Consider the following 26,734-nt stretch of genomic DNA (forward strand, 5'->3'; position numbering starts at 1 on the left):
TATATATATATATATATATATATATATATATATATATATATATATAAAAGGATATATATGGATTCAAACTTTAATAGATTGGGCGACTATATACATTTATAAATATAAATGTACAGTAAGCACAATTCTCAAAGAAGAATTAAGATCTCAGAGGGCCCTTTGGTTAAGAGCCTGGGTATAGCACAGGTATAACTGTAAAAATTTTCATCCATAGAGCTATGGAGTGTGTGTTTAAAATTGGCAGATGTCCCTGGGGAAAGCATTCAATATTTGTATTGCTGAAGAATAGGTATCATAGTCTTAACAGCATCGATTTTGTGAGAAGGAAACACTGATGATAGTGGGATTTTGTATGTATGTTCCTGTATCCTTGTTAGCTGTGTTTGGGAACATGGTGTCAAGTCTCTCTGGCAATAATGGTGATATCAAGAGTCTGACATCATAGAAGACCTCTAATTCCTCCATGCAGAGGGGTGTCTGTTAATTGCACTTCTGTAGATGAGCAAACTAGTGCTGGCCTCAGTGCTCTGCCATCTCGAGTCTCCTGTACAATTATTCGCTTAAAGTCAATTTTGCTTGATAAACTTATAGCTACCTCTACTTTCTCTTAGTTTTCATTGTGTAGGACATCTTGTTGGAATTCTGTTTTTTTAAACATTAAATTTTTGCTACTTCTTATTTTATTTATGTGTTTCCCAAATTTTCCAAAAAGTTCTACCCATGTGACTTTGTAGTTCGCTGACTTTTCTGAACATTATTCTGAATTCTTTTTCAGCCATGATCTAGTGTTTCATTTCCTTAGAATCAATGATTGCAACTTTATTAGTCTTTTGGGAGTTATTATGATTCATTTACTTAAATATTTTTTTTTATTTCACATTGGTGTGTGTGCATTTCAGGGTACAACTGCCTGCTCTGACATTCACTGGTTCTCTTGAGGCATAGTTCTTCATTTACTTATTAGTCTATCCTGGGTGTTCTAGGGTTATCCTACATAAAGAACTATCAGCCATGGGGTTGGGGCTGTGGCTCAGCAGTAGAGCGCTCGCCTAGCATGTGCAAGGCACTTAGTTTGATCCTCAGCACCACATAAAAATAAAAAATAAAAAATGTATTGTGTCCAATACAACTAAATTTTTTTAAAAAAATTCTTAAAAAAGAAAAGAAATCTCAGCCATAAGCAGAAGATGTCAAGAGACCAACAAGTTTCATAGAAAATCAGAATTGAAGATTTGAGGAATAATGGGGAATTTTGGAAAAATTCTTGGTCGAGGGAAGCAATGACCAATAGATCCGTGCAACTTCATTCCCAGGGAGTGGACTTATATAGTAGTGGTCACAACCAAGGTGGCCTTCACCCAAGCAAGAATGCATTAGGTTTTATTGATCTAGAATGAAAGATGCCAGTCATGTTCCTGGCACTGGCAATGTTATGGTCTTCCATGACCCACTCCAGTGACACCATAGTGGTTTTGTTTTTCTGTGGTATGCAGTGTCCCTATGCAGGGACTGGCTAGGTTTATTCATCAGGCCAGGTTATGAAGGAAGATGGCTGTGGTCATGTTAATCTGGCTCCCTACACTGTGACTCTAGAGGATGAGCTAGTTACCACAATAGGAGGGCAGGCCTGTTGATCACTCTTCAGTCATGTGAGCCACATGCCTTTGTTCTGACACCAGGAGTGGTAGCTGCTGATCTCCACTCTCTCTCAAGCAATTATCTGGACTGTGCTACCAAGTGGGGCTCCTGGCTGAGTACTGCAGTGGCTTCTGGTGAGGATGATTATATGATATATAACCCGGGTGGCCATTCTAGTCTTTGGGGTCTGCTGTTGGGCAGAGGGTGCAGGCTGGATTCTGAGGTTATTCAGAGTCCTTTCTTAGGAAAGGTATGGCCTGAGGCTATGTTCACGGTAAATTCAGGACTTCTTCTTTTTCAGAGCCTTGGGTACCTTGTGGCTGGATGTATTGGAGGTGTAGCAGGCCTAACTCCACACTTGACTTAAATGCACAGACATGGGAATCTCTCTATGAGAAGTCTGTCATTGGCCCTGATTTTTTGCTGATTAGGGATACTGTTTGACTTTCTAATTGAAGGCATTGTAATCCCTTTGGCAATTTGGAATCCAGAAAGTGGGACCTTCCCTGTGTTGGTGAGGTGAATGTGATGAGCATTGAGCTGGGCAGGAAAGAAACCATCTAGGACTGAAGCTAGGTTGAACTTCCCATTGGGCTTTTTATGGCAACCAGCTCTGCTGGTCTGAGGTTCGCCTGTATCTGTGTTGAAGCATCTTATCTGACAGCAACACTGAAGGTCCAGCAAGGTGCACACGCTGGTCACCATGATCCCCGCCTCCTCACTGCCATTTCCACCAGGGTTGCCTTTGAGGTGATAGTGGAGTGGGGTCCTGGAGGGATCATGGAATGCTAGGGTGGCTGGATGATGGCCGCATGTCTCCTCTCCTTCTGTGGAGCCATGTTCCAGGGAAAGCATCCTGTGTGGTGGTGTGGATGTCTGGGGAAGGAGGAGGGTTGGCGTTGTCAGAGTGAGACCTNATACCCACTAAGTGCTGTGGTATTTAAGTGTCTGCACTTTTTTCTGCCTGCTATATTCTGTGAGCGTTGTGTCCAAGCAGCTGGATTGTTGGGGGCTCAGCTATCTCATGGCTCCTGCTGTTTTGCCTGCCACCCTTCCTCTGTGTGTGTTTTTGCTGCTGGCATCTAGCTCTGCCCAGGCAGGCAAGCTGCTGGTGGTGCCCATGGATGGCAGCCACTGGTTTACCATGCGGTCAGTTGTGGAGAAACTCGTCCACAGAGGGAATGAGGTGGTTGCTGTCATGCCAGAGGTGAGTTGGCAACTGGGACAGTCACTGAATTTTACGGTGAAGACTTATTCAACTTCTTACACTCTGGAGGACTTGGACCGAGGATTCAACTTTTTTGTTGACACTCAATGGAAAACTCCAGAACAAAGTATGTATGGTATAGCAATGGGTTCATCCAAAGCATTTTTTGACATCACTTTTTCACGGTGTAGGAGTTTGTTTAATGACAAGAAGCTAGTGGAATACTTAAAGGAGACCTCTTTTGATGCAGTGTTTATGGATCCTTTTGATGTGTGTGGTCTAATTGTTGCCAAATACTTTTCACTTCCATCCGTGGTCTTCGCCAGGGTGGTGTTTTGCAATTTTCTTGAAGATGGTGCACAGTGTCCCAGTCCTCTGTCTTATGTTCCCAGATTTTTCTCGATGTCCTCAGATGCTTTGAGTTTCATGGATAGAGTAAGGAACCATCTAATCTACTTGGAAGAGCATTTATTTTGCCCTTATTTTTTCAAACCTGCCTTGGAAGTCGCCTCTGAAATTCTCCCAACACCTGTCACAATAGGTGATCTCATGAGCCAAATATCCATTTGGTTGTTACGAACTGACTTTGTTTTTGAGTATCCCAGACCTGTGATGCCCAACATGATCTTCATTGGTGGAATCAACTGCCACCAGGGGAAGCCACTACCCAAGGTATGTTGTCTCTCCTTTAGCACACTGAGAACAATTTGGCCTTGAATATAAAAAGAGAAACTTTTCTCAACAGTGGCTTGTTATTTACATGTGTCATACTTGGTGTTTCTTTCTGGTTTCATGAATTATTTTTTTTTCAATTTATTTAACTATATGTTTGCAAACATTAGAATTCTAACCTCATTGATCCATGCATATATGCATGTGTATATAATATTATGGTCGTATTTTTTCTATTTTTTTTTCAGGTCACATTTTGCCTACACTGGCAAAACATTCCTTTATTTAATACTATGTTTCCTCCTATAGAAAAGTGTTCTTGGGCTGGGGCTGTGGCTCAGCGGTAGAGTGCTAACCTAGCATGTGCAAGGCCCTGGGCTCGATCCTCAGCACCACATAAAAATAAATAAATAAAATAAAGGTATTGTGTCCAACTACAACTAATAAAATAAAATATTTTAAAAATAAAATAAAGAAAAGTGCTGTAGTATTTTTCTGCATCTTCTCAATTTCTTGATAATTTTCATGTACATGAAGATAGCTAATACAAAATTTGTATCTACTTTTAAAAAATAATGTGCAATACTAGACTGGACATAGTGTTCTTGAGCTTGCATTTTTCATTTGCCAACATATATTTGACATGTTCAGCAGCCAGTGGGTATGGATGTAACGTTTTCATTTGATGATAGCATTAAAATCTTTACTTTGTATCTTTCTTACTTTACCCAACCAATGGTGATAAATAATGAAGCCTTTTCTCCTTTTGACTTTATGAACAGAAGTTTTGTAAGCATTTAAAATATTTTCTTTGCCTTCAAATATTTCCTTGTTTTTGCTTTTATCTCAGGAGGCCAGCATCGTAGGCATAGAGTTGCTGAGATTGATGGTATGCATATGTCACATGTGTATACCCATGTTGTGGTTATAGTTTTGCCATACCTTTTCTAGCATCAGATGTCAAACTTTAAAAGTTTGTTAACTTTAACAAATTTATAATTTTAAAATGTGCTAATTTTCTGGGAAAAATACTATGTGTATCTCCTGCACTTTTTACATTCTATTTTCATAGATATATTGGCTATTTGCATATCCTCATTTGTAAATTACATATTCACATTTGTTAATACTTTTAACAGGGCTTTTTGCTTTTTTATAATGGAATTAGGAATATCAACACTTAACCTTTTTAAATATGTATAGTGCAAATAACTTTTCACTGGCTGTTTTTCATCTTTGTCATACAGTATTTTCACTTAAAAACTTTTTTTTTAAGTTGTAAATGGACAACATGCCTTTATTTTATTTGATTATTTTCATGTGGTGCTAAGGATCAAACCCAGTGCCTCACAAGTGTTAGGCAAGTGCTCTGCCACTGAGCTACAGCCCCAGACTCCAGTGTTTTCCCATTAAGTAGTTAAATTGTTTAACTTCCATTTACTGGTTTCTGGATTTCAAATTGCTTACGTCTTTCAGGTCTAGCATATATAAACAATAAAGTCCTCCAATATTGATGACATTATTTTTAGTGAGATCTTTAATTTATACAGAATAAGGATCTAATTTTAATTATTTTCTCAAAGTATAGTCCATTGTCCCACAACTTTTAGAATAATTCCATTCTTTATCTATGGAATTGAAATGTATCTTTATCAAGTTTTAATTTTTTATGTTCTTTGTATCTGCTTCTGAACTCTGTTTTGTCCTACCAACTTATTTACCCATTCATGCTGTGATACCATGTTTTGATTAAGTAACTTTTTAGTAAGTTTTAATATCTGTAAGTCAATCCTTATAGTTATTATTTTTATTTCTGAATTTCTCATAATGTATTCTCCTTCATATAATTGAAAATTATTTTGTTTCAATCTAAGAAATAAAAACAAACCATTAGGGACTCTCTTAATATTACATTAAATATTCTTCTTGTTAAAAAGTGATTGACATGTTTTGCTTTTTGCTTTTTTCCTCTTGTTTAGGATAATGTAATACATTTAATTTATTCACATATATTCTTTAATGCCCCTTGGTAAAAAGTCATATTATTTATGTAAGCATTTTTCTTAAAATATATTCCCAGGCATTTTGCTATCTTTGAAACTATTTTCCCCAGGCAATCTATATTTCAATTTTGTAGTGTTTGTTGGTAAAGTGCATCTTTGGATTTTTTTCATTTATGTTGTATTTACTCATATTTCTAATTTCTCTTATGATTTTTTTGAGATTCTGCCTCTGCAAGTAATTTGTTCCATGATTTTTGTACTACTTGTATTAGTCAGCTTCATGTTACTGTTATGAAATACCCAAGGCAATTAACCTATTTGTTTTTGGCTACTGGGTCTAAAGTTTTCAGTCTCACATTGAGTGGTCCCATCACTTTGTATCTCTGGTTTGAGTGGTACATTGTGGAAGTCTTGGTGGGGTAAACTATGCACCTTAGGAGCCTGGATGCAAAGAGCAAGAGATGAAGGGGCTGGCATTCCACAATGCCCTTCAAGTACACACCCCAATGACCTAAGGACCTCCCATGAGCTCCCCCACCCCTCTAAGGTTCTATCACCTCCCAAGAGCATCACCATGGGGGCCAAGCCATTAACACTAGATCTTTAGGATTCAAACCAAAGAATGACTTATTTTGTTTATTGGAGCATATATTTCCAAACACTGTGTAATGAAACAGCATGTCTAGGCCGTTTAAATTGGGATTCAATCATTTAGACTTGTAAAATCCTGACCAATACAAGAATTAATAATATTGGTATGTACATAGTAATAAATGTTCAATGCCTGATGTCTCACTTCAGTTTTATTATGGATGGATTATTCATTTCTATTGGCTATTGTACCATCTTCCATGTTCAAAAGACTTTAGAGCAGAATCAGATTCTCTTGACATATTTTTAGGGGTTTAGTGAGAATATCTTTTCAGCCTACTGATGGGTTATTTGGAATGGGTTGAAGAGGATAACTTCCTGCCCTGGAGGTTCATTGGACAACTCTGTGGTTGGGCTGGGACACCCAGTTTAGGGACTCAAGGTAGGATGATTTTCCTTCATGCTTCAGAAGGTAAGGAGCTCAACTTTGTGAGTATTCTGTGGGATTGTCAGATACCTCTGATCAAGTGCTGCAACAGGCAGCAAACTGTGGTATCACCAAGATCTTTTCTGAGCCCTATGACCTCTGCCTCCTTTTTTGTTTCTACCTGACCACAAGTAGATTAGACATACCTTTCCATGTTGTCTGTGAGAAGAGACAAAAATGGGCTTCCTGGGAAGCTTCTTGTGGTGCTAGGATAGCTGGATGACTGTCTTTCTCTTTTCCCCAGGAAAATCCTTCACAACTGGTGATGTGCCAATTTGGGGTAGGCAGTGGGGTAGCACAATTGGAGTGAAAACATTCTTTTTTACCCTTCTAATTTGGACTTTATTAAGTTCTGAGGACCATAAACTTGTCTCAGGCTTCTTTCTAAGTTCTGGGGTTTACAAAAGGATGTTCTAGACAGTGGGTAGATACAGGGTGAACATTCTTCAAGGGGGAGGGGTGCCTGAGTTGTCCTAAATTTCCGTCCTGCAGACATCACTCTAATCATTTTTATTTTTCAAGGACAATCATCTGAAAGTGCTCAAGTGACAAAGGTAATAGTTGATGAAACAAATGTCGAAGAACAGTTAGGGTCCTGGAAGTAGCCATCGTATGTTCTAACTAGGACGATAGACCTAGGTTGGCTGTAGAATTCCTCTCTAAATGCTTTTCAGGGTGTTCTCTGAAAAGGACCACCAGGTTCACTCATGAAGGTATCTGGAAACTTCCACAAAGTCATTGGGTCTGATGCAACAAATATTCCTTGTATACTGTGTGTATTATACTATGTATAAGCCATAGTGTGGATCCTTTAGAAGAGTGTGAAAAAATTAAGTCATATATCATGACTCAAGGGGCACCCAGTAGAGTGTGGATGACAATAAATAGATTCTTGAATGACAGTCCTTTGATGATTGTGGTGAGCTTTTAGCAGAGGCTTAAATCCCTGGCTAGGACTTAAAAGCATGTGAGAAAGAACAAGGCATTTCATCAGAATGCTCTGGCGAGCTTGGGCAGTGGACTATCCACAGCATTGGACATATCAAGGGGAAATTATTTCAAATAGATGATCATATGATCAAGAATATGAATAACAATAAATGCTGGTGAGGATGTAGGGTAAAAGGTACACTTGCGCATTGTTGGTGGCACTACAGACTAGTTTAACCACTCTGGAAAGCAGTATGGAGATTCCTCAAAAAATTAGGGATGGAACCACCATATGCTGCAGCTTGCCCTGCTCCTTGGTATTTTCCCCAGAGATCTAAAATCAGTGTACTACATCAATATAGCCACCTCAATATTTAGAGCAGCACAATTCACCGTAGCTAAATTATGGAATGAAGAAATTGTGGTACATATATATGTATATGTATATATATATCCTATTCAGCCATAAAAAGAAATGAAATTATGGCATTTGCTGTTAAATGGATGGAAATGGAGAATATCATCCTGAGTGAAATAAGCCAAACTCAGAAACTCAAAGGTCAAAAGTTTCCTCTCATATGTGGAAGCTAGAGTAAAATAAAGGAAAGGGAGAGGGAAGGATAGGATAATAAAAAGAACCAATCAAATATAAATAAATAAATATGTGAGTGAAAGGAAGTCTAGTAGAGTAGAGGAAGGAGAACCAGAGAGGGGGAGGACTGGAGGGAAAAGGGGGAGAGAAAAGAGGGGATCATGATCTGGAATGGATTTATATGCTGTCGAGTTTGCCGGGATGACCCAAATACGATGTATATCTATAAAGCTCTAATAACAAACAAACAAATCTCCAGCCTTCAGCAGAGTAATGAATGTTAGGCAGTTACATATATTTTGCTAAGCAAAGTCATACATTTAATAATTACTATTAATATTGAGTAGCCATGGATTAATTCTGATTTTCACAAAGTCCAGCAAGGTGTATCATGTTCTCCCCATTTTATGGATGACAAAAATAAACCTCCAGAATTCATTGACCTGATATAATAAAGAGTTAGTAAATACAAAAATAAATAAAACACATGATAATCACCTTCACCAAATCCCCTGACTGATCCATGTAGCCTCATGTTGTTGGCCTCATGTTAGCATTTCAGAGGCCTCAGAAGGGTGAGAGAGAAAACAGGACAAGCAGCAATGCCTATCCACGGCAGAGTGGTTTGTGAACAGCACTCAATGCCTGTGAGGCGCTCAGGCCGCCAGTGTTTCCTTGAAACCTGGAATGCCACTTCAGTTCTCAGCAAGGGCCCTTGCTGATCTGAAGATAAAATCCACATTTTGCTTTAGGATAAATGTGATAAGTGTAAGCTTTAGTCAAATTAACTTTCGTTTTTATCTCTCTGAGGCCTCTAGGTCCAAACACCTTGCCTAGTGACTGTGTTTCTAAAGTCATGTTGCAATAGGGCATGATTCTCCTCAAGGCAGAGATCATGAAGCTTCTCCTCTCTGGAAAACCGACTAGTAGATACCTCAGCAAATGCTGCTCATTTATTATTGCTCTTCTGAGTAAACAATTGGCAGTGGGTGTAAATTATTTTAATGAACTTATGAATACACACCCTCTCCTGACACAGATTTTGTGCCTGTACTTCTTCTGCCTACTGTAGTCCCTGAGCATAGAATCCAAGCAGCTGGATTGTTGGGGGCTTAGCTATCCCATGGCTCCTGCTCTTTTGCCTGCCGTCCTTCCTCTGTGTGTGTGTGTACTGCTGGCATGTGGCTCTGCCCAGGCAGGCAAGCTGCTGGTGGTGCCCATGGATGGCAGCCACTGGTTTACCATGCGGTCAGTTGTGGAGAAACTCGTTCACAGAGGACATGAGGTGGTTGCTGTCATGCCAGAGGTGAGTTGGCAACTGGGACAGTCACTGAATTTTACGGTGAAGACTTATTCAACTTCTTACACTCTGGAGGACTTGGAATATGCGTTCAAAGTTTTCGCTGAGACTCAAATGAAAAATCCAGACCAACGTTTATTGTCTACATTATTTGGTTCATCCAATGTTTTTTTTGAACTACATTTTACCCATTGTAGGGGTTTGTTTAATGACAAGAAATTAGTAGAATACTTACAGGAGAGCTCTTTTGATGCAGTGTTTATGGATCCTTTTGACATGTGTGGTCTAATTATTGCCAAATACTTTTCACTCCCATCTGTGGTCTTCACCAGGGGAGTGTTCTGCCATTACCTTGAAGAAGGTGCTCAGTGCCCCAGTCCTCTGTCCTACATTCCCAGACTTTATTTTGGGTACTCAGATGCCATGACTTTCAAGGAGAGAGTAGAGAACCTTATAAACCACTTGGGGGAGCGTTTATTTTGCCCATATTTCTTGAAAACCACCTTGGAAACCGCCTCTGAAATTCTCCAAGCCCCTGTCACACCTTATGATCTCTTCAGCCAAGTATCCATTTGGTTGCTGCGAACTGACTTTGTTTTGGACTATCCCAGACCTGTGATGCCCAACATGATCTTCATTGGTGGAATCAACTGCCACCAGGGGAAGCCACTGGCCAAGGTACATGTGTCTCCCTTAGCACATGGAGGGAACCCTGGCTTTGGGTGTTAAGAAAGATTCATTCCTGAGCTGCGATTCTTTATTTATAGTTGGTCTGTTTGGAATTTCTTCCTGGTTCAACAGGTTATTTTGTGCCATCTAATTGTGGGTTAACAATCTCTGTAAATTTGCCCTCAGTGAGTGTGTATGTGGATATAACGGATGTATTCACATGTAATTTCTGAGGAGCATTTTAAAATACTATTTCTTGGAAAAATTATGAAAGGCACAATAAGAAATGAATCTTCCCTTTTTGCTACTCTTATGCTATCTCTTACAGGAAAATACTCTACAGTTTTTTATGCATCTTCCCAATTTGTGGAAATTTTTTTATAAATATACATATATCCAATGAAAGCTCTGTTACCTACTTAATTAAATCTAGTGTGAGGCTGGACATAATATTATTTACCTAGCATTTTTCACTTGCCAGTAAATCAAGTACATCTTTATAAGCCAGTACTATATTCTGTTAGAAATTGCCTATTGTCTTTACTTTGGATGCACTCTTGTGTTTTCAAGAAACCAATTTTGGTAGATATTCAGTCTAAGACCAAACTAAATATTTTTAATACAATTCAGAGATTTTAATATTCTTAATTTAATCTCAGTAGTTTAGTGTTAGGAGTAAGGGGGCTGGATCTAATGGTGTGTACATATAACATCTTGATCAATTTGATGGCTTTCAACATTTTGAACAGCCTCACCTTTTGGTTACCAGTGTATGAGAGCTCTAGTTTTTCCATGTCCTCTGTAGCTCTGGGTGTTATCAGATGTTGAAAATTTCGTTACGTTTCTGGGCAAAAATATTGAGTCTGCTTCAGTTTTCACTGCCTGTTTCCATGGTGTACTAGCCATTTGTATTTCCTCTTTTGTGAATTAATTACACATTCACATTCTTTAATAATTTTTGCGGACTGATTTGTGGACTAATTGCTACAAGCCCCTTGAATATTAGGAACACAAGCACTTTCACTTTTTATTTTTGTATGTGCTGCAAATATTTTTTTTCCTTGGCTTTTCATCTTTTGTCAAAGATGATTTTGATTTTTGGTTAGCCAATTGGTTAACATTGTCTCTCTCTCTCTCTTTTTTTTAGATTTCACCTTGTTTAGGTCTTTCTAAGCCTCAAATACATAAATATTTCCTCCATATCATGTTTTCAATTTCTCATGTTGATAGTATTTTAATACAATGGGAACTTTACCTATATGGTTTTGGTATCTAATGCAGATCCACAGAGACACAGAGGGATTTAGGTGGTTGCCAGAGGCTGAAGGGAGAGGGGAAAGAGAGGTACTGCTTAATGGGAAAGGGACTTTCTTTTGGGGTGACTAAAATCTTGAAGAACTAGATAAAGGTGGCCGTTGCACAACATTGCGATTATACTAAATGCCAATGAATTGTTATGAAAAAATAAGTCAGATGGTGAATTTTATATTGTGTATTGTACTAAAATGTAAAAAATAGAAAAAGTATATTTTAACTTTTAATGTGAATGAATTATGCTACAAACTTATTTTTCATGTCACATCTTTTTCTCTTGTAAAAAATTCGGTGAGAGTTGAGTCCAATCTCTTTACTTCATTGGAGAATCCCATAGCAGTGGCTTGTGGTCACTATGCCGGTAGCCATCACTTCCTGGCACTAATTCTGCCTCCCAATTAAAATGATTTTTAAAATTGCTGTGATCTTTTCAGTAACTGAGTTGATGTCCTGTGGAATGGTCTACATTTTGGTTTGTCTGTTTGCCCTCCTGTTGGTTATTTTCTTTTCTAAACCTGTTCCAGTGAACTGGAAGTCAATACAATTTAGATTCATCTAGACACCACTCATTTGAGATGTAGGCTCTGTAAGAAAGTATTGTGCATTTGGTGTCACATTACATCAGAAGATGTCCTAAAACGGAGTGTTCTGTTATTAGTGATATTAAGATTGGCCTGATAAGGGAGAAAATTGCCAGGAGTCTGTTGTCCTTCCCAGCAATCCTGAAGGAACTAGGACCAGGAGGGTGGAACAGGGGTCTGAGAAGACAAGCTATAGCCTCCGATCTTCTCCAGCTCACCACCGTTCTTCCTTGTGCTCCAGCCTCACTGCCTCCGTGGGACGTTCATGTCTTCTGCCCCCTCTCTGGAATCCTTTACCTCCTTTTCACAGCTGACCTAAATTTGCTTGATCTTTTGTTTCTGGTTCCAATGACATTTCTTTCAAAAACTTTTCATGGTCCTCAGAGAGGGCTACACACTTCAGTTATAGACATTCATGGTGTTTGGTGCACTTTTTCCCCCTAGTATTTATCATAATGAAAACTAATAAATTCTACCAAACTTGTCTGCAGACTGTCTGTCGCCCCTCCCAGCGCTCTAACTCATATGAGGACTGGAGCCATCTTGGCTTTATGTTGCCATAACACCTGCCTGGTGTTGGTACCATTTGGTGGATTAATGAAAACATGGAATAGATGGTAGTGCCACAGAATATTGGCTTCAGAGGATTGTTTGGAGAGGAGGAAGGGCATTTTGCTCCATGTCAATCCTGTGGCCAGCAAATTTAGCCACTTTGGGGATGAGTTCATTGATTCTTTTTATTTTCTTTCTGCAGTACTTAGGATTGAACCTATTGAACCCAGCCCTCAGGGTGAGTTAAAAAAGCCTTGGAGAATACTATGATGGAAATACTTGCCAGTTTCCTATCTTTTAAGCAACTACTTTTCTAAAATCCAGATCTGCTCTCAAAGGCCTCTCCGTGTCAGGGAAGGGAGAAGTAGGGTCCCCATAGTTTGCTGGGCCATTAGGTTTTACAAGAAGAGAGGAGTGACATGGTATTTTAAAAGATGGTTCAATATAGTTTTGAGAATCTGGATCCTGGAGTCATCCAATCTTGAGTTCATAGATTCCCCAGCCCTAAGAGTTACATACCCTTGGGTAAAAACCTCAGTTTCTAATTTGAATGAATGGAGGTAAAACAGTACCACCACTCAGAGCTGCTATCCAGATGAACTATGATGATGCATGCAGACTGTCTGGTATATGGCAATGAATTGACAGTAGCCATTATTAAGTGGATGATGTGTACTTTCAAGAATGATTATTTCTAACCTCCACAGTGGTGGTAAATTAACCATGCCTTCAAACTCTCTTCAAAACACCTTTATCAGATGTCAACAATTCTCCTCTTGTTGTGAGCCTCCCATGAATTATTGAAACTTTTGGTGAGTGACATGTCCTCACAGGGAGAATTTACAAAGGAAATATAACAAATGTTATATTTGTATAATGCTGCACTTTGGTCAGAATTATTTGTAGCACCTATGTTGCAGATGATGCAACTGAGGCACCAGAGGTTGATTGAATCACCCATGGTTATACTTCTGGTAAACGAGAGAGCCTGATTCAAAATCTGGACATTCTTTAAAAAAAAATGGTCTATAATCCACATACTATAAAGTCCACATTTTGAAAATATACAATTCAGTGGTTTTCAGTGTGTTTGCAGATATCTCAACCCCTACCTCTACCTAATTCCAGATCATTTTCTTCCCACTGAATGGAATGTTCTGTTATATGCCTTTGGTCTTACGTGTCATTCAAGACCAGTGTCTCCCTATTACTTCTGTGTTTGGATTCACGTCTGGTTCTTATTTTGTGTCTAGGATTTACATTTGGCTCTTTTTTATGTCTCTACTGTCCAACTTGCTTTTTTCATGTATTGTTTCTCAGATGTCATTAAATTTTCTGTTCATATATTTGTATAGTTTGTTGAACTTTGTATTATTCTGAAGTCGTTGTCAGTTGTTTCCTAATCTTGGTTTCTTTGGTGTCTATTATTGAAACTTTATTAGTTTCTTTTGGCAGTATCATGATTTGATGATTCCTTGTAATACTCGCATTTTTGTATTGTTGTCTACACATTGGAAGGGACAGCCTCCTCTTGTGGAATTTAGGGGTGTTCTTTGGCAGGGATAGTTCTGTACTTCTAGTGTATAATTCTGGAAGGGCCAGCTAATACCACCCTGGGCAGGAAGGGATTATTCTTTCTTTAAACTCAATTATTTCCACATTCCTATACTTATCTCAGTAGACTACTGCCCTAGGAGAAAAGTGCCTGGGTCAAATGGTACAGGCGTATTGCATATTCTTGGATGACTGGGCCTCTGCCTTTGCATTTATCTTGGGTGGGTCTGCTGACCAGGTTCTACTAACAGGTGGAGCTGCTGGCTGGATATAATGATGGCTTCTGTTCAGGCCATTCTGAAGATCTGTTCCCTGTTTGGACAATTACAGTGTTTGAGATGTCTACTTGGACAGGATTGAAGCCTCTCACACTTATTCATTAAAATAGAATAAGTGTCAGGCTAGACACAATGTTCTTTACTTTGCATTTTTCACTTGCAAATAAATCATAGATATCATTAAAAGTCAATAATCACAGATTTCACATGTTCTTTTAATAATCATATAATTTCTTTATTTTGAACTTACCTTAGTTTTTTTTAACCAATCTGTATTGATAGATATTTAGGGTTTTCTTTGCTCTCGTGAACAACACTGTAGCAAACGTTCGTAAATACTTTCTTTGAATCAACTATTTCTACATTCATGTCCTCATCTCAGTAGACTAGTGCCCTAGGAGAAAGGTGCCTGGGTCAAAAGGTACAGGCATATTATATTTTGATAAACTTGAGAAACCAATTTCAAATCTTGAGCCACCTCACACTAAGATCAATGATATATGAGAGTCGTACTTTTCCCATACCCTCCAGCTCAAGATGTTGTCCAACTTTTAAAATTTGGTTAATTTAGGGGTCAATAGTATTGAGTGTAGCTGCTTCAATTTTCACTTCCTATTTTTATAGATGTATTGATCATTTGCATTTTCTTTTATGAATTATAGAATCATATTTTAAAATCATTTTTATATGGCTATATATCTTTTTGTAACTAATTGCTATAAACCTTTTGAGTACTAGGTTAAGACAGCTTTTTCCTATATGTGCTGAAAATATTTTTATATTGATTGTTCTTCACTTTTTGTCACTTTCACTTTTGGAGATTCAACCTGTTAAATTTATTTTGAATGGTTTCTATATTTTATCTTGTTTAGGTCTTTCTAAGCCTAATGCATATAAACATTCTCTCCATATGATGTTTTAATATTTTAATCTCTTCAAATGTTTGTCTTAGTTCTTTTTAAGTTTGTTCTTTATAGAGGTACATGATAGTAGAGTGTATTTTGATGTATTATACATACATTGAGTAGAACTTATTTTAACCCCTCAGTAGACATGAGTTGGTTTTGGTGGTTGTACAGAATAACATCAATTGACTCTTTTTTCATTATTTAATGTGAAGGATCCTTAATTCAAAAAAATCTATTGAAAGCTGCAGTACCTACAGAGTGCTGGGATGTGGCCATCATCAAATGAGCATGGCTTTTCCTGGCAGAGTGTGTTGTCTAACAGAAAGTCAGACTTTAGTCAGGTACAAATTGTGAAACATAGTCTGAGACAACAGTAAAGGGTGTAAAGAGAACTGATCAATGTGTTGAGCTGAGAAGATGTCAGGGGCAGCAAGAAGTCCAATGGCATGAGTTTTTAAATATTTAGAACCCTGTCATGCCTCCTTCTCATCCCTGGTATCCCAAGGTGCCTATAATAAACAAAGTGAGAGAAAGTTCTTCATCCTCTTAGCAGTCCTTCTGTTATGGCTTCATTAGTGGCCTAGGCCCCTCCACACTGCTTATGGGCTCTGGGACCACCTGTGACATTGCTGCAAGTCTCAGGGGAAGTCATAGGCATAGCCCCTAGTAGGAAGGTGCCCATTGCAAATGACTCTATACAGTCTGGTACCATCATGTATGATTCAGACTTGACCATTTTGGACCTGAGCCATGAGAATTCTGATGGCACAGTTACACAACCCCAATCAAGTGAAAGAGATTGCAGCACATATCATGTACACTATCTATGTAACCCAATGAGCAGGATGGTCATGGATTTATTGTTATAAAGTTTTATTTTTAAAACTGTTTACTAAGATGCAAATTAATTTGATTTTGCCATTTTAGTATCCTGGATTCAGCCTCTTTCTTTATTCAAGCATCAATGTTCTGCAGGTCCTATGAGCTCTTGTAGCTCCTAGCCCCTTGTCATGGGTTGGGGGCAATTCAAGCATCTAGAAGAGTAGCACCCAGGAAGTGGACATCTCCCCAGGGTCCACTGTTCCAGCCCCCTCTCTGCTCTTGCTGGAAATAGCCCCAGCACACTTTAACATCTCCTCTCTCCTTGAAGTGCCAGGAGACCTCCTTTCACTCTGGGAAATATGCTTCTCAGACAGAGGTGGGTTCCATCCCAGGAACTGCGTCCTCACTGCAGTGATTTATGTCCAAGGCCTGCACCACTGGTCTGCAGTAGATCTGAGGAAAGGCCGGCCTTTGTCTGCACACCAAGGGCATTGAGACCCCACTACTCATGGCTGAACCAGCCTCCAGGGCAGGCCTTCTCTTGTGACTACCAGACCTGTCAGATTCTTCTCTCTAATACCCAGTGTGGACGGACACACACACACACACACACACCACATTTTAGAAAGAGGATACTCAAATCTTATGGGGCAACAGAGAAGAATATCCAAACACCATCGAAGCTTGCAGGGCACCATTCTGGGGATACTCTGTCAAGTGATGTTACTTCCTGCCCTTCATCTCCTTCCTGACAAGTCCCTTAGGCCCTCCAGTCTTGCTTGGAGTTAGAACATAAGCCACTTGGTTTCCAGAGCAAGACTCTATTTGGAAGGGTTCAGACCATGAATCTCAGCAGAGTGGGAGGCTCCACGCAGTGCACCTAGGGCTGGAGCCCTCCTGCTCCTCCTTCCTCAGCCGGAGCCATTCTCTCTCCAGAGGTACTTGTTCTGATGGCAAGGGACCCTGCCTAGCTCCTGTGTGCCCCAGAAGGTGAACCTGCACTGTGCTTCCTTTGCAGTCCTCACTGGGTTTCACTGCTGTGTGGGGGAGCCAAATCAGGATGCTGGCACCCTGCTGTCACTGGTCACTGTAAATAGGCACCCTGCTGGCACCTCTCCCCTAGGAGAGGCCCTAGAGGCTGCCCCTCCCAGACAGAGCTGTCTCTGCATGCTTGAACATGAATATGCATCTTGGCTGGATGTGTGGGGCCAGCCCTGCTCATGGGATGGCCCTTCAATGTGTTCCTCAGGACTCTTCTCCTCCACAGGGCCCCAGCTTGCATCTAGTGCCAAAGTCACAGGTTAGGACAGGCCCTGTTGTGCCAGTTCGAATGTGCGTGACTAGCTCTGGGTGAGTCTGTTCCAGTAATTCCAGGAACAACCTCTCACTGGGATAGTCTCCTTTCCACACCTATTGTTCTGTGGGCACCCTCTCAGCAGCGCCATAAACAGGCAGAACAAATGTGAACCCCTGACCCTTGGACTGCATTGAGAAATTGCAAGTCATATGAATTGTCCACTGGTTGATGGGTGGCCAGAGCAGAAGCAGACACCAGGCTTTTTGACTCTTACTCCAGGGCTGCCACCACATGCTGAGTAGACTCAGACTTCTCCAGTCTTAATTTCCTGAAGGCAAGCCACAGATTACCTGTTGTGACACTGTGGTATATAATGAGAAATGAATCTTTGTTATTTCTTCCCATTTCCTACGAAGAGCACCGAAAACCCTTATAATTTCCTAAGTGGTGGGAGGATAAAGGTAGAGGGAGTTGTTGTCCATAATAAGCCCCTTTAACCACAGCTGGGTCTAGCTGATGCGAGATTTTGTAAAGCCTGCGAGCGGGGGTCAGTGCCAGGGGAACCAAGCAGGTGATTAGAGGGAAGAGAGGAGAAAGGGGCTGAAGGGTGAGCTGGTCACCAATGGCCAGAGATTCAATCACTCATGCCTATTGCAGAAGGAAGCCTGCAGGAAACACAACAAGGTCAGATGCAGAGAGATTCAGGTGGCCGAAGGCAGGGAGGCTGCGGCACTGCGGGAGGAGCATGGGAATCCTGTCCCCCTTCACCCACCCCAGAAGCTGCTGCTTCATCTGGCTGTTCATCTGCATCCTGTGGAATACCCTTGCTGGTAATCCAGTCCCCGGCCATTTCCTTGGTCTGTGTGATTTTCTAGTAAAGGACTGAGGACAGGAAGTGAGTATGGGTACCTCTGGTGTGTAGCAGGTCATACAGAGTTGTGGATATGTGAAGTGCGGACAGTCCCGTGGGATGCAGCCCTGGAGTCCTGAGCTCAGCATGACTCTACTGGGGTCAGAATGACCTGACCTGTGGACGTCCTGCTGGTGTAGCAGGATTGGTTCCAGTGAGGGTAGCTCGCTGCACCTCTCGCCCCAGGAGTGCTCTATGCTGACCTAGAGCATGTAAGGGGAGGGTTGGCTTTCCCTTGGGCATGTGCTCCAGAGGAGGGACCGACTCCTTGAATAGGAGCATGTGGTCTTGGCCCATTCCTGGTTCACGAGGGAATCCTCTTGAGTTCAATGAAGAATGAACACGGGGTGTGAGATTGAGGCAGACAGTCCCACCCAATGCTCATGTATTCATTCAGCAAAGATTTATGGTGAGCCTACTGTATGCCAGACATTGCTGTGGACGCTGGAGATGAGCAGAGAACAAAGCAAACTTTGTCCCTGCCCTTAAGGCGCTCCCACGAATGGAGAGACGAGCAGTAAATAAGCAATAGGGCGGTGGGTGAAGGAGGAGAAGGGCAGTAAATAAGCAATAGGTTGGTTGGTGAAGGAGGGAAGGGGCTTGGGAGTGTCGCTGGGCTGTTTCATAATGAGGGAAGGTCAGGTTAAAGGCCCCGAGCAGCCCTGAAAAGAAGGGAGTGATCACGCTGTGTGGACGTGGAGTTGCTATCTCGGTCATCATCATCTTCTCGAGCAGGGATTGGCAAACGATAGCCACAGGCCGACTCTAGCCCATGGCTTGATGTTACTGGAACACGTCCAGCCCATCTGTTACTATCATCTGCGGTGGCACTCCTGCCACAATGGCAGGGCTGAGTCATCACCAAAGAGACAGGATGGCCTGGAAACCTAAAAGGTGTTCTATTTGAGCCTTTATAGTAGACTTCTTCCAACCCTAATCTACACCAGAGGTTCTCAAAGTGTAGGAACCCTGTCAATCTCTGCGTCCCATGTGGTGGGAGTGTAGAGTGGAATGCTAGTCAGAATAGCACTGAGACATTGCTGCTTCTGTGCTCACCTTCTCCTGAGGGTGCCATAGAGCCTGTGTGTGACACTGCAGCAGAGTGACTGAAGGAGGAGACAGGGCAGTACAGCTGGCATTCTGAGGCCGGGCTTTAAAGGGCCTGTGAGGACGTAACCGAATGTCCCCCTCTTCTACTTCTGTATGTTAGGGGAGATGTAGTTATTTTTCAAAAAAGTGATTATTTTACATAAATACAGCAAATAAGCAATAGGTTGGTTGGTGAAGGAGGGAAGGGGCTTGGGAGTGTCGCTGGGCTGTTTCATAATGAGGGAAGGTCAGGTTAAAGGCCCCGAGGAGCCCTGAAAAGAAGGGAGTGATCACGCTGTTAAATACGCTGAGGAAGTATTTAACACTGGGTCAGTTTAATCTCTGCCGTCGTTCCCATGCACAGACATGACCCACATGCACCAAGGCTTTGGGGGTCCTCAGTTATTGTGGAGGGTGCATTAAGTGAAAGGCACAGAAGGCCATTCGTTTGGCAAGCTCTAAGTTGCCAACGCACGGTGGTGAGGCTCGTGCTGGAGTTCCACATCTCCTCCCCAGAAACCAGGAGGGCAAGGGAGAGCAGAGGAAGGAGCCTGTGTTCGAGTGTGAGAAGGGAGTTTCTTCACCCTGAGCCTTTTTGAGGAGGCCGGACTGAGAACACCACTCTGGCTCTGTTCTGTTTGTGTTCTCCTTGTTTTTTATTCTGTCTATACAACCTCCTGGGCTCAGCTTGTCAGGACACTCCTCTTTTATAAAGTGAGGTACTGCCCAGTTCTAGAATTGTAAATGAAAAGCAAATTAAGTTCCTTACACAGGTTGGTTTTAATTGGCATTGTCATTTATCAAGAGTAAAGAAGTCCAGGAGCAAAAAGCAGATCTAGAAGTAGCCAATTTTGTGTCTTCTTGTGAAGCTCAGGAGTAAGAGGTGCCCTTTGCATGGGTAGCAAGCCGCGGGTTCTCACCTGTAGAAGGATGGGCACACCTGCCTTCTGTGTTTGGACTGCAGGAGATGGCGGGTGGGTGTTGTGGGTTGAATTGCCTCCCCCTACAAGATATGTTGAAGTCCTGACACATAGCCCCTCAGAATGTGACCTTATTTGGACATAGAGTCATTGCAGATGGAATTAGTCAAAATTAGGCTGTTGCTGTGGTTCCTGACCCGATAGACTGGTGTCCTTATAAAAATAGGAAAATTTGGGCACAGAGACACACACATGGAAGAGCAGGTGAAGATATAGGCAGAGGTCAAGTGATGCTTCCAGAAAGCCAAGTACACCAAAGACTGCTAGCAGTCCCCATAGGCTCAGGGAGATGTCCACATAGATTCTCCATTCCAGACTGAGAAGGGGCAAACTGTGTTGTAATGTTGGTCTCAGATGTCCAGCCTCCAGAGCTGGGTGACAATACATCTCTATTGTGCAGGCCACCCTTTCTCTGGTATGCTGTAAGCCTCCAGTTTTTGGTTTGTTTGTTTCAACTTGTTGGGTGACAAACTTCCAAGTGCTATCCTGCCACCATTTATATTTCCACATTTTCCCCCTTGTCTATTTTTCTACCTGCTCTTCTGTCTCTTCTCCTCTTCCTGTACTTCCCCCTCTTCCCTAAGGCAAGCCAAGATCTTCTATTGATTGAGAATTTTGCAGAGCTACTTGGGCCACCGGAAAGGCCCTCAGTTCATGTCGTATTGAGACCAGATGCCTGATCACAGCCCTAGGAGGGCCTCTGTGGGACCTGTCCTCTGGCACACAGAAGAATTATCTCAGATAACTCTTGCATCAGGCCTGGGAGAGATCCTGATGCAACCTCCCCTAAGTAGATGTGGCGGCTGAGAGGGAAGCACCCAGGCCAGCTGGCCTGGGCCGGCTGCTCCCGGGACCTGTGCTCAGCTGCACTTCAGTGGAGATGTTCTTAGAGCATCCATCCCTCAGGGCTATTTTGGGCTGCATATAAAAGAAAACCCCCAGCAGCACAGGCTCACCTGAGGCACGTGTAGTGCAGCTTGGCTTCCGGCAGTGCACCTTATCTCCAGCAATCCCTGTGAGGAGCTGAATGTCAGGGCAGGGGGCGGTGCTACTGTGTTGTTTGCAACCTTGGATTTGTCATCTGTTCAACTAATGTTTCCTTTCTGATCTGAGAAAAGTTGTCAAGAGAGGGGGAGAGCATGGACAGGTCTTCCTCCCTGGGGACGACTGGGGACGCAGCTGAGGTCAGAGGGCCACAGGCCCACAGAACTCTCTCCAGGTGGCCCTCTTAGAGAGGGAAAAAGATTCAAGAAAGGCTAGACGCTCAGGTGATGGCTGGCAGGCTTGTGAGTGTGTGAGTTAGCTGTTTGATTACGTATGGTTAAATATTAATTTGACTGCTTTTGTTTCAAAGGCAGGATTCAGAGCAAGGGAGAAGCAGGCAGTCTGTGAAAGCCACCGGTTGGCTGAGGGAGAATGGCTGGGAGCCCCGGGGGTCAGGGCTCACAGAGACTTCACTGTTGTCCCTTTGCTTCTCCTGGGAGGTCTGTCCTCCTTCCCACGGTTCAGAGAGTTTCTGCAGGGCTTTTCTTCATAGCTCTTTGGGGCACAGTTGTAGGTGACAGGCTGCTGGTGGTCCCTCAGGATGGAAGCCACTGGCTTAGTATGAAGGACATAGTTGAGCGTCTCAGTGACCGGGGCCATGACATCGTAGTGGTGGTGCCAGAAATCAATTTGCTTCTGAAGGAATCGACACACTACAGAAGGAGAGTGTACCCGGTGCCCTATGGCCAGCAGGAGATGGAGGGCCGCTACCGCTCTTTTGGGAATCAGCACTTTGCTGAGAGATCCTTCCTGACAGCCGCGCAGACAGAGTACAGGAATAACATGGTTGTCATCGACATGTACTTCCTCAACTGCCAGAGCCTCCTGCAGGACTCCGGCACCCTGAGTTTCCTCAAGGGGAGCAAGTTCGATGCTCTTTTCACAGACCCGGCCTTGCCCTGTGGTGTGATCCTGGCCGAGTACCTGGGTCTGCCCTCTGTGTACCTCTTCAGGGGCTTCCCGTGTTCCTTGGAGCATGCTTTGGGCGGAAGCCCGAACCCCGTGTCTTACATCCCCAGGTGCTACACTCAGTTCTCAGCCCACATGACGTTTCCCCAACGCGTGGCCAACTTCCTGGTTAACTTCTTGGAGAGCTATCTGTTTCACTGTCTGTATTCAAAGTACGAGGAGCTCGCCTCAGGCCTGCTCGGGAGAGAAATGCGCCTGTCTGCCTTGTATCAAAAGGACCCCGTGTGGCTGCTGAGGTACGACTTTGTGCTGGAGTTCCCCAGGCCAGCCATGCCCAACATGGTCTTCATTGGAGGGACCAACTGCAAGAAGCACGGTGTCCTGTCCCAGGTTGGTGGTTTGGCTCCTCGTGGATTGCCCTGTGTCTTGTGGGCAGGTTCTGTCCCTGTCCCTCAGTCTCGCTGGGCAGGGTTGTCAGAGGAATGGTGGTGGGAAGGGGAGGCCAGGTGTAGAGTAGCAGGACAGGAAGGTCCTGGGGCCCAGGTGAGGGGGAGGCAATCGAGTGAAGCCTTGCCTGGCCACAGGAAGAGGCACGCTCAGTTAGGTTATCTGGGGACAGTCTCACAACCATTGCAGGAGGCTTAGGAACGTTCCCATCCAAACAGAGGGGAAGGCTTGACCCAGGTGCAGGTCAAAACCATCCTCCCAATTCTGTCCTCTGGTTTGCCCCTGGGCCCTGAGCTAGAGGTGACCTGTGGGCCACATCTGCCCAGAGGCCTCTGTACAATGGCCAGAGCTAAATGGGGTTTTGTAGTATTAAAGGGATATTCATAACCGTGGAGGATGCGTGGCAGAGCTGTGTGTGGCCCTGCATCCTTACTGGCCTTTGTGGGGGAGGTGTTGTGGTCTAAGGCCAGTGTTTGTAGATGCCCTCCTGACGTAGGGCCCAGAGTAACCTGGGAAAATAATCATCTGGGAGACTTTCTCACAAATGTAATCAATCCTGGGTGTGATGGCACACCTGTAATCACAGTGACTTGGAGTTTGAGGCAGGAGGATGGCAAGTTCAAAGCCAGCCTTAGCAACTTTGTGAGGCCGTCAGCAAAGTAGGGAGTCCCTGTCTCAAAATGAAAACACAAAAATGGGTGGGGATATAGCTCAGTGCTTGAGAGCCCCAGGTTCGAACCAAGTACAGAAATAAAAATAAAAAAGTACACATAGTGACCCTCTGTAAGGAATCATCCCCCGCCTGTCTTTCATCCCAGAATGTTCCTTTTCAATGCATTGTTCATCCAAGAGCAAGTCTCCAAGAGGTCGCAAGGACCCCTCCACACTTCTATAACACCTGCTGCGTTGTGTGTTAACAGGAAGAGGCACGCTCAGTTAGGTTATCTGGGGACAGTCACACAACCATTGCAAGAGGCTTAGGAATGTTCCCATCCAAACAGAGGGACAGGTGCAGGTCAAAACCATCCTCCCTGTTCTGTCCTCTTGTTTGCCCCTGGGCCCTGAGCTAGAGGTGACCTGTGGCCATGGCTACTGGGAAGCCCTCTGGAAATGGCGCTGATAGTGTGAGCCTCAGCCCTTCACAGGGCTGCTGAGGATCCATGTGCCACACACAGCATGTGACCGTGCTTTGCAGAGGGACAGGGGTCTGGTGGTTTTGGCCCTCTCTTCCTTGGAGCCTGGTTCCATACCAACAGGAAGTTCTTCCTCTTGTGTTCCACAGTCTTGTCAATTGTGGTTCTCCATTAGGGTCTCTTTCGACACCCAGGGGGAAATGGCAGAGAAAAATGTCAATCTTTGGGAATGTCCACTATAAATAAATGCCAAGTGTGTTTCATTGACTCTCTGCATCAAGGCGAATGTGAGGACCAGACTTTACAGGAGACACTTTTGTAGGCTGACATCTCGGCATGTCCTGATTGAGCCCAAGGTGGATTCCTGGCAAGCCAGGGGCACAGAATCCCAAAGTGCAAGTCATCGTTAACAGGCACTTTTTAAAGTCCATGATTTAGGCCAGTGTCTGTAAAGTCTGGCTTTTCTTTCAACATCCCCAGTTTATCTTTATGACTAGTTCTTTTGGAGGTTATCAGACGTGGAGTGTTTTGGCAGCAGTGTTTCTGTTAATAAGTTATCATGTAAGAGTGACTAAGAGCTGGAACGCATTCGGGTTTTTACAAAGTGCTGGACATGAACATGCAAAACCCAGAAAGTTGGCTAACAGTTTACATAATGCCACTAAGAGTTGGCTTTAAAAGTTGTATACCTTGTGCCTTGGTGTGTTGTCTCAGTACATTTTATTTCAAATACGTATTCAGAAAGAAGTTTTGAGAGTGATTCACGGGCCCTGCAATTCACTCATTTAATGTTTATAGTTTGTTGGTTTTACATTCTCAGATTAGGGCACACTCTATCAACCTAAGCACTTTCAGGCATGCCCCCCAAGACGCACCTTGACTGTCACTAGTCACTCCTCCTTGGCTCCTGACCCCTGTGACCCGTGGATTTGCTTCTTCAGGTCTTCACAGGAAAGGAAACGCACACTTGTGTTTGGCTTCCCCCAGTGTAAGGTGTCGGGCTCAGCTGTGGGGAGCACAGGTTTTTATTGCCCATAACCTTCAGGGCCATGGGTGTGCCACCCTTCTAAATCTGCTTGTGTGCTGAAGGAGTTTGGGTTGCTTCCACGTTCTGGCTACTAGGAGCCAACAGCCGTGAACACTTGTGTGCAGGTTTTGTTTGGACATGTGTTTTCCATTCTGTTGGGTGTGCTGCTAAGTGTGGAATTTCTGGGTTGTTCAGTCGCTGCATGTTTCTACTTTTGGGGTGTGACCAGATTGTTCTTCCAGGTGTTGGTGCCATTTTTTTTATTGTGATAAAATACACATAACCAAGATTTACCATTGTCAAGTGTAGAGTTTGGTGGCATCAGTACACACACCGTTGTGTACCACCATCTGGTACAGAACTTTCATCGGCTCCTGAAAGGAAGATCACACCCTTAAAGTTCTCTAGCTTTATAGTAAGGTCGTAATTGGGAAGTGTGAATCTCCCACACTTGCCATTCATGTTCAAGATTGTTTGGGCTATCCTGGGACCTTTAATGTATGTGACTCTTAGGATTTGTTTGCCAATTAAAAAGAACCTCATGAGTTTTTATAAGAATCATGTTAAATTTGTAGGTCTCCTTGAGAAATATGGCCATCTTAACACAACAAGATAAGTAAATATCCTGATTCATGTACTGGGGTGTCTTTCTGTGTAATTATGTCTTCTTTAATATCTTTTAACACTATTCTGTCCTTTTTGTATAAATATAAATCATTCCTAAGGAATTCATTCCTTCCGATGGTGCTTTACATCAACTTGTGTTCTTTCTTTTAATTTTGGATTGCTCATTGCTGGTGTAGGGAGAAGTAGTCGACTTTTGTGTATTGCTCTGGACTCTTGCTGAATGTGTTCATTTGTTCAAAGTTTTTTGCTGAATTCTCAGCAAGATTGAAGGTGTAAGTGGGAGGTCAAGTTGTGTCCCTATTGAGGTGGCTCTGCTAGTGCCTTTGAAGTCTGCAGGCTTTTTTCTCTTTTGCTGCCTAATTGCTTGGTGGAGTCTCCAGTGCGACCCTGAAAGGAGCCTGCAGTCCTCCTGTTCTTGTTCCTGATCTGATGAGGACAGCATGCAGTCTGCTCTGGCAGTGGGCCTGGAGGTCTGCTGAGACCCCATCTAGGTTGACGACATGGCCATGTACTCCTAGTTTGTCGAGTATTGCTGTCAGACGTGTGATGTTGCATTTTGTCAAATGTGTTTTCTCTGTCTACTGAGATGAACACGTGGCATGTTCTTTCTTTTCTTCTGTGATGTGGTAAGTGACAGGAAGTGAATTGATTTCAAGGTGTCAAGGCCACCTTGTATTCCTGGGACAATCCCACTTACCGTGCTTTTTACATATTACTGGATTTAGTCCAATAGTATTTTTTTTTTCAGGACTTCTGCATCTGCCTGCAGAAAAGCTACTGCAAGTTTTATCTTGTTGTGAAGGTTTTGTCTGGTTGGTGTCAGTGTTTCCCTGGACTTGGGGGACGAGCTGGAGGTGCTCCCCATTTTCCCATCATGCAGAACAGGCTGTGAAGAATTGGGGTTCTTTCTTTGCATATGTGATAGAATTTCCTTGTGAAGGTGTCAGGTCCTGGGCTTTTCTTGGTGGGAAGTTCTAGAATTATGTATTCAATCATTACAGTGGCTGTAGACCTATTCAGATTTGTCTTTTTTTCTTGGAGCAGTCTCAGTAGTTTGATTCTTCCCAGAACTTTCCCATAGGATCTGCTGTCTAATTTATGGGCAATGATGGATCAGATGAGCACTTCTAGAACGTTTTTGTTTCGGTATGCTTGGTGTAACATTCCCTCTTT

The 26,734-nt window shown here is 42.8% G+C and overlaps 1 protein-coding gene across 4 annotated transcripts in view; it reads left to right on the forward strand.

Moving 5' to 3' along the window:
• Positions 1-26,734, forward strand: part of LOC107138814 (UDP-glucuronosyltransferase 1-2) — a 107,436-nt gene that overhangs the window by 44,872 nt on the left and 35,830 nt on the right. The window contains exons 1-3 of one of the 4 annotated variants that reach the window (XM_048808768.1): positions 9,081-9,091; positions 13,919-13,920; positions 21,760-22,717. The exons of 1 other annotated variant lie outside the window; for it this stretch is intronic. In XM_048808768.1, coding sequence (XP_048664725.1) covers positions 21,791-22,717 — 927 coding nt within the window. In that variant the 5' untranslated portion in view covers positions 9,081-9,091; positions 13,919-13,920; positions 21,760-21,790. Of the gene's footprint in view, positions 1-9,080; positions 9,092-9,228; positions 10,099-13,918; positions 13,921-21,759; positions 22,718-26,734 lie in introns of those variants that run through there. 2 more of the 4 variants (XM_015481595.2, XM_048808770.1) reach the window with 2 other exon arrangements.

The sequence above is a fragment of the Marmota marmota genome, unplaced genomic scaffold, assembly GCF_001458135.2.
Source record: "Marmota marmota marmota unplaced genomic scaffold, marMar, whole genome shotgun sequence".
Lineage (NCBI taxonomy): Eukaryota > Metazoa > Chordata > Mammalia > Rodentia > Sciuridae > Marmota > Marmota marmota.